This window comes from Piliocolobus tephrosceles, chromosome X, assembly GCF_002776525.5.
Source record: "Piliocolobus tephrosceles isolate RC106 chromosome X, ASM277652v3, whole genome shotgun sequence".
Classification (NCBI taxonomy): Eukaryota; Metazoa; Chordata; class Mammalia; order Primates; family Cercopithecidae; genus Piliocolobus; species Piliocolobus tephrosceles.
The window spans coordinates 67,452,726-67,460,623 of NC_045455.1; the positions used below are offsets into that span (position 1 = coordinate 67,452,726).

Below are 7,898 nucleotides of genomic sequence, written 5' to 3' on the forward strand. Positions count from 1 at the left end.
ACCTCCGCCTCGCAGATTCAAGCGATTCTCCTGCTTCAGCCTCCCGCGTAGCTGAGATTACAGGCGCCCACCACCATACCCGGCTAATTTTTCTGTATTTTTAGTAGAGACCGGGTTTCCCTATGCTGGTCAGGCTGGTCTCAATCTCCTGACCTTGTGATCCGCCTGCCTCGGTCTCCCAAAGTGCTGGGATCACAGGTGTGAGCCACCACACCCAGCTAGAAAATGTTAATCTGAGCTCAGCAAAAACGAAGAGCATCAGAGAGACGACGTCTCCTTAAAAGAGGGTTAAAAACATGCCGCCCACCTGCTGGGCGCAGTGGCTCACACCTGTAATCCCAGCACTTTGGGAAGCTGAGGTGGTCAGATCATGAGGTCAGGAGATCTAGACCATCCTGGCTAACACAGTGAAACCCCATCTCTACTAAAAAAAAAAAAAAAAAATAGCTGCGCCTCTTGGCGGGCACCTGCAGTCCCAGTTACTCGGGAGGCTGAGGCAGGAGAATGGCGTGAGTCTGGGAGGCGGAGCTTGCAGTGAGCCAAGATCGCACTACTGCACTCCAGCTTGGGCTACAGAGAGAGACTCCGTTTCAAAAATAAAATAAAAATAAATAAAATAAATAAAATGCTGCCCACCAGTTCAGGGAAGTTTGAGGAGGCAAGTTGTCTGTCTTAGAACATAAAGGCAAGGAAAAAAAGTCACCTGTCACATATGGAATCCCTAGAGCCCGTGCATTGAATGGTTGCACAGTTCAGATACATACTACTTCTGACATCCAGGAGCCCCAGGGAGAGAAACTGACATAATTTTTGGTCTAAAATAATTGAAATCCCCAGGATCCTACTAGATACCACTCTGTGGAAATGTTGTTGCAGACCAGGGCACATGGGAGTCACACAGGAAAAACAACTCCTACTGAAGATGAGCTCATGATCAAAAGTGACAAATCATGCGAGGAAATGAGCCTCCATGAGTGACAGCCAACAAATACATCTGGCAGGGTAGTTGGGAGTGCAGATAATGGAACAATCTGAAAGCAACTATAACCAAATGTGTACCCACCCTTCAAAAGCTGAACCCAGCAGTTCCAGTCGGACCCATCCTGGTTCTTCAGTACTCACCTTCTCAAGTTCATGGCATTCCAGTCCTTCTGTCATGCGGACTCAAAATCTTGAGCCCTCTTCAAATTCTTCCTCTCTCAACTTTTCTTTTTTTTTTTTTTTTTGAGACGAAGTCTCGCTCTGTCACCCAGGCTGGAGTGCTGTGGCCGGATCTCAGCTCACTGCAAGCTCCGCCTCCCGGGTTCATGCCATTCTCCTGCCTCAGCCTCCCGGGTAGCTGGGACTACAGGCGCCTGCCACCTCGCCCAGCTAGTTTTTTGTAGCTTTTAGTAGAGACGGGGTTTCACTGTGTTAGCCAGGATGGTCTCGATCTCCTGACCTCGTGATCCGCCCGTCTCGGCCTCCCAAAGTGCTGGGATTACAGGCTTGAGCCACCGCGCCCGGCCTCAACTGTTTTTCTTAATAATAGCTCTCAGTTTTCTCATCTCTCTTCCACTCCCTCCTTTGCTGTGATGGTCATCCAGCTGGTTTCCTGCCTTCCCAGCTCCAGGGTTCCCTTTTCTCTTTATTTCACCCCCACACTGCCACAAAATTATCCTCCTAGAAGGCAAGTCCCATGATTTTTCTTCCTTGACCCAAACCCCTGATTATTGAAATTCAAACAACCCTGCCCAAATTGGACCTAAACTCCCATTCCATGTTTTGTTTTCTATCATGATGTCACCCTCACCCACCCCTCATCCCAAGCCTCTGTTGCAAGTACACTCGCTTACTTATCTTACACCCCCGTTCATGCTTCCAAGCAGTCTCTTCCCTCTTATTAGAAGGCTCTCCCCGTCATGTCTGCTGGCTGAAAGCCTACCTAGCTTCAACTTTCTAGAAGCATGGTGTTGTAGAAAAATGCAGCATTAGCACGAAACAGGTCTGATTTCAAATTCCAGATGTTACTTTATAATTCTGTGCCTCAAGCAACAAGAGGTCACAACCTGTCTGAGCCTCAGTTTGTAGTTTTATAAAATGGGAATATATATATTTTGCAGAGTTGTGAGAATTAGAGACAGTCTATGTAAAACACCAAGACCACAGAGCCTGGTCCAAGTAAGTGCTCGAACAACAGTTGCTGACCTGAGTCTCTCTCCTCACATTTTTATGGGAGTTATGTCTTTACTGTCTCACCTTCCATGAGGCCTGAGGCCTTATCTCATTCATCTTTGCATCCCTACTGTCTAACACAGCGTCTTGAAACATGTCAGTTGACAAGTACTGGAAATAACAGGCATGCCTAACCTGGTGTTAGAAGAGGGTCCTGACGGATCTCAGATTTTAGAAGGGTACTGATGGCCAATTTATACTGCATGACTCCAGAGAGAGAGAGAACCGATCCAGGATAAGGAGGAATATCTAACATTCAGAGCTGTTTAACATGAGAACAGGTGCTAAACATAAGCCGCTTGCCATTAAAAAACTCAGATTACAGAAAGTGTTCTGGGGTTGGATGAGGGATACAACAACCACATCAGTGATTCTTAACTTTTGGGAGTCACAGATGTCTTTGAAAATCTGGTAAAAAGTTCTGGATCTCCTTCCTCAGAAAAATGGCCCAGAGTGTAACATTTTACAAATAATTTCAGGAGCTTCATGGATGCTAGGTAGTGGTCACCTGATGAACCTTCTAGGATGCTATGGTCAACCTCCCTTTTCTCTATCAATCATGAGACAGAAGGCATTCATCACTGTCATCTGTATCTTCAGAATTCACAACTCCCACCTAAAGCACGTGATTCATATTGGAAAGCTCAGTACTTTTGCCACAAACTGAATGCTCTAAAAAAATTTTTTTTTGGTTAAATGAATGAATAAATAAAACATTTTATTGATCTGATCTTTAAGGAAAGATATGTGCTACAGGAAGGAGAAAAGAGAAGGAAAAAAAAAAGAAACTGAGTTTTTGAAAAAGATCAACACAAGATGCCATAAAATCGGGAGAGGCTAATTAGCATCAGAAAAAAAAAAAAGATAAATTTTGGATGGTGTGAACTTCCAGCCTCTTGCCCAGGGCTGAGCGTCCCAGGGCAGGGAATGTCTAACCTGCAGATCCCTGCTGTTGTGTGGTCCCTGCCTAGCTTGCCTTCCAAGTGACAATGGCACGTCCCCAGGGGCCACTGGGAAAAATCACTCATAAGGATCCGTGATCCATTGTGACATGTCCAGATGATATTTGAACTTGACTTTTTTTTTTTTTTTTCCTTTTTGGAGACACAGCCTTTCTTTGTCACCCATGCTGGAGTGCAGCGGCACAATCTCGGCTTACTGCAACCTTCGCTTCCTGGGTTCAAGCGATTCTTCTGCCTCAACCTCCTGAGTAGCTGGGACTGCAGGCATGCACCACCATGTCTGTCTAATTTTTGTATTTTCAGTAGAGATGGGGTTTCACCATGTTGGCCAGGCTGGTCTTGAACTCCTGGCCTCAAGTGATCTGCCTGCCTCAGCCACCCAAAGTGCTGGGATTACAGGCATGAGCCACTGCACCTGGCCTCAAATTTGATTTTAAAACCTCTTTCTGGCTGGGCGCGGTGGCTCAAGCCTGTAATCCCAGCACTTTGGGAGGCCGAGATGGGCGAATCACGAGGTCAGGAGATCGAGACCATCCTGGCGAACACGGTGAAACCCCGTCTCTACTAAAAAATACAAAAAACTAGCCGGGCGAGGTGGCAGGTGCCTGTAGTCCCAGCTACTCGGGAGGCTGAGGCAGGAGAATGGCGTAAACCCGGGAGGTGGAGCTTGCAGTGAGCTGAGATACGGCCACTGCACTCCAGTGCACTCCAGCCTGGGCGACAGAGCGAGACTCCGTCTCAGACAAAAAAAAACAAAAAAAAACCTCTTTCCCTATTTGATAATTTAGGTTTCTATTATTATGCAACCAGTGGCTACTCTATCATGATATATTGCTTCAATCACACTTGGTAATGAGCTATTAAATGAAGTAGGTTGAGATTTTTTTTCTTAGAGTATCATCATCATTATTATTATTCATATTATTATTATTATTATTGAGACAGGGTCTCACTCTGTTGCCCAGACTGAAGTGCAGTGGCGCAATCTCAGCTCGCTGCAACCTCTACCCCTCGGGCTTAAGCAATTCTCCTGCCTCAGCCTCCCAAGTAGGTGGGACTACAGGCACACGCCACCATGCCCAGCCAATTTTTTGATAATTAGTAGAAATGGGGTCTTGTGATGTTGCTCTCCAACTCCTGGGCTCAAGGGATTCTCCCACTGTGGTCTCCCAAAGTGCTGGGATTACAGGCGTGAGCCACCGGGCCAAGCCAGCATTTCTTGTTTGATAGACTGAGCATAAGTTTCTCAAGGATCAGCTGGTTCTTCTAGTTTGTATGAGCAAAGATATGCTGCTCTGTCTGGATCAAGATCTCTTGCTGTCTCCATGCTCAGCCCCACCGGCTCTCTCCTGGAGACACAGGCATCTGCGAGATTTCAGGAGGCTCCGCAGGCTCTGCAGGGCCTCAGGCAGCCCCTCCCCAGTGAGGGCACTGCAGCCCCGGAGCTCCCAACAGCGGTCCTGGAATCTCTCTAGACTCAGCCTGTTTCTGATCTTAAGCAGCGGAAGTGCATCAGGTGCCTCCTGCTTGTTGGCCAGCACCAAGAAGGGAACGCCAGCCATGTTGGGGTCACTCAGGACTTCTGTGAGCTCAGCCGCTGACTCGGGTAAGCGGGCTTCATCTGTGCTGTCCAGGACGTACACGAGGGTATCTGTGCCTTCCAGATAGTCCTTCCAGCTGGCCCTGAGCGGGGCCTGTCCCCCAACATCCCAGAGAGTCAGTGACACGTGCCCAGGAGCTTCCAGAGGCTCCACGTTGAACCCAACAGTGGGCAGGGTCTCCACCAGCTGGTGGCCCTTCAGCTTGTAAAGGAGAGTGGTCTTGCCTGCCGAGTCCAGGCCCATCATCACCACCTGGGCTTCTGCCTTGTGACCTCTGGAATTCACAGAACCCATAGTGACCACTGCTGAATCCTAGGGGAGAAAGGCCAGGGGCAAACATCAGTTACTGTCTTCTGAAGGAAGACAAATCCATCCTGGTACGGTGGCTCACACCTGTAATCCCAGCACTGTGGGAGGCCAAAGCAGGAGGATCACTTGAGCCCAGGAGTTTGAGACTAGCCGAGGCAGCAAAGCAAGAACCCGCCTTCTCTACAAAAATTGAAATTAAAAATGGAGCACAAATCTGTACAGGCAAACAACAGAAGAGCTTTTCCAAAATAGGAAGAGTCTTTACGGGGTTAGATTTTAAACAGATGCCTGAGCATCGAAGGAAGTGAGGGTGTATGAGTCACAATCAGCTAACCTATCTCTGGGTCAGATAAGAGTGGTCCCTGGGCAGAGAAGATCAGGGGCCTCTTGGAAGACATGGAATGTTGACTCACATTCCTGAGGAGTTAAAGCAAAGAGGCAAAATGAAGTTCCAGTCAGACAGACCTGGTTCAGTAGAAATTACAGGACGATGTCTTCAATTCTTGCTGGTCTGTGGCTTCTAACCTGTTCTCCTATAAGCCTAAATGCTGAAATGGAAGCTAAGTTGGGTTCCATGCACAGAGTGAGGAGGATGGTTCAGCTCACAGTGACCTCTCTTCAGAGCTTCCCAAGGACCAGTACTATGTCTTGGAAACACAGTGAAGTGTCACTTAATGACAGGGACACATTCTGAGAAATGCTTCATTAGGCAATTTCATCGTTTTACAAAATCATAGATTGTAATGACACAAACGTGGATGGCCTAGTCTACTCCACGCCTAGGCTATAAGGTATGGCCCGTTGCTCCTGGGCTACACACCGGTACAGCATTCCTGTAATGGGTACTGCAGGCTATTGTAACACAGTGCTAAGTATTCCTGTATCTAAACATAGACAAGGTAGTGGTGCGCCACAACGCTAAGCTGAAAAATAAGAATTTTTCAGCTCCGTTATAATCTTATGGGACCACCGTTGTACACATGGTTTGTCGTTGACTGAAATGTCTTCATGCAGTGCCTGACTGGGGCTATTTATAAATACTGTTTACTGGGGACAAATTTATGAGTCAGAGCAAAGTAGTTTCCTCCACTGTCTTACCAAGGTCAATGACTTCTACAACACACCACATGTGCTTTTTTGTTTGTTTTTGTTTTTTTTTTTTGAGACAGGGTCTCACTCTGTCGCCCAGGCTGGATTGCGGTGGCATGATCACAGTTCACTGTAGCCTCGACTTCCCAGGCTCAAACCATCCTCCTACCTTGGCCTCCCCAGTAGCTGGGACTATAGGTATATGCCATCACACATTTGTGTTGCTGTTATTGTTTTCAGACAGGGTCTCACTCTGTCACCCAGACTGGGGTGCAGTGGCGCAATCATGGCTCATCACAACCTCTGCCTCCCTGCAACCTCCACCTCCTAGGTTTGAGGGATTCTCCTGCCTCAGCCTCCCAAGTACCTGGGATTACAGCTACTACTACCACCCGTCTAATTTTTGTATTTATATTAGAGATGAGGTTTCACCATGTTGGCCAAGCTGGTATTGAACTCCTGACCTCAAATTATCCACCCGCCTTGGCCTCCCAAAGTCCTGGGATTACCCGTGTGAGCCACCGCACCGGGTCACATATGTTTTTAAAGAATCCCAAATTTTAAGACATATAACCTGTTCTCAACTTAGGCGATGCCTGGGTGGAACAGAGAAGGGACATCTCAACTTCCGGGGATGGGGGTGGGGGGATATCAGCTGCCCCTGGAGGGGTAGAAAAGTGAAAAGTTAAAATTACCTCTGCGTTACTATTAGGCTGCGGCTGTGAGCTCCTCCGTGGCTCTCCTCCCCTATGGAGTTGCTTTCTGCTGGCCGGGCATGTCCCAAGAGCGAGATGAAGGAAGCAGAGCAACCGTTGCTGCTTCTCCTTTTTCTGCTTCCTTTTCCCAGGTGGCTTCGGGACGGGGCTGGTGTCGCGGCCCCTCCCTCAGCCCTAGGGCGCCTCAGAGCAGTCAAACTGCTGGGCTCGCCGCAGAGAGGTCCCCACCTCTGCAGGTCCTGGCAGAGCAAGGCCCAGTGACAGCTCCATTTTCTAGCAACTCAAGACTTGGTGCCTGAAGGAGGGAGCACGAGCTCAGAGCTGTGTCCAGGCGCAGCCGCCTTCTCTCTTCCCTCAATCCTCTGAGCTCCTCGCGGAGAATTCTGACGTCTTCCTTTCAGCGCATGCCTCGAGGTTTTTCTGGTGCCTAGAGATTCTCTGATTTGCTTGGAATCACACATGGTTTGTTGTTGTTGTTGTTTTGTTTTCTATTCGAGACAGAGTCTTGCTTTGTCGCCCAGGTTGGAGGGCAGCCTCCGTCTCCAGGGCTCAAGTGATCCTCCCTCCTCAGCCTCCTAAGCAAGTGGGATACAGGCAGGTGCCACCACGCTCAGCTAATTTTTGTATTTTTCGTAAAGACGGGTTGCACCATGATGACCAGGCTGCACATGTGTTCTTTTAAAAGCTGCCTATGACCGGGCACGGTGGCTAACGCCTGTAATCCCAACACTTTGGGAGGGTGAGGCGGGTGGATCATGAGGTCAGGAGTTCGAGACCAGCCTGACCAACATGGTGAAACCCCGTCTCTAATAAAAATACAAAAATTAGCTGGGGGTGGTGGTGCACACCTGTAGTCCCAGCTACTTGGGAGGCTGAGGCAGGAGAATCACTTGAACCCGGGAGGCAGAGGTTGCAGTGAGGCAAGATCACACCACTGCATTCCAGCCTTGGTGACAGAGCAAGACTCTGCCTCAAAAAAAAAAAAAAAAAAAAAAAAAAAAAAAAAC

General features: G+C 48.4%; 1 protein-coding gene across 1 annotated transcript; it reads right to left on the minus strand.

Annotated features, from left to right (window-relative positions):
• Window positions 1-3,831: 3,831 nt before the first annotated feature.
• On the minus strand, window positions 3,832-7,213 carry ARL11 (ADP ribosylation factor like GTPase 11). The gene is made up of 2 exons (XM_023187313.3): window positions 6,871-7,213; window positions 3,832-5,089 (listed from the first exon to the last, which is right to left on the minus strand). Exon 2 carries the CDS (start codon window positions 5,069-5,071, stop codon window positions 4,481-4,483), a length of 591 nt encoding a protein of 196 aa, XP_023043081.1. The 5' UTR covers window positions 5,072-5,089; window positions 6,871-7,213; the 3' UTR covers window positions 3,832-4,480.
• Between the last annotated feature and the right edge of the window lie 685 nt (window positions 7,214-7,898).

Coding starts and splice junctions, on each gene's coding strand:
- ARL11 (XM_023187313.3), bottom strand. CDS start 5,071: ATGGGTTCTGTGAATTCCAGAGGTCACAAGGCAGAAGCCCAGGTGGTG.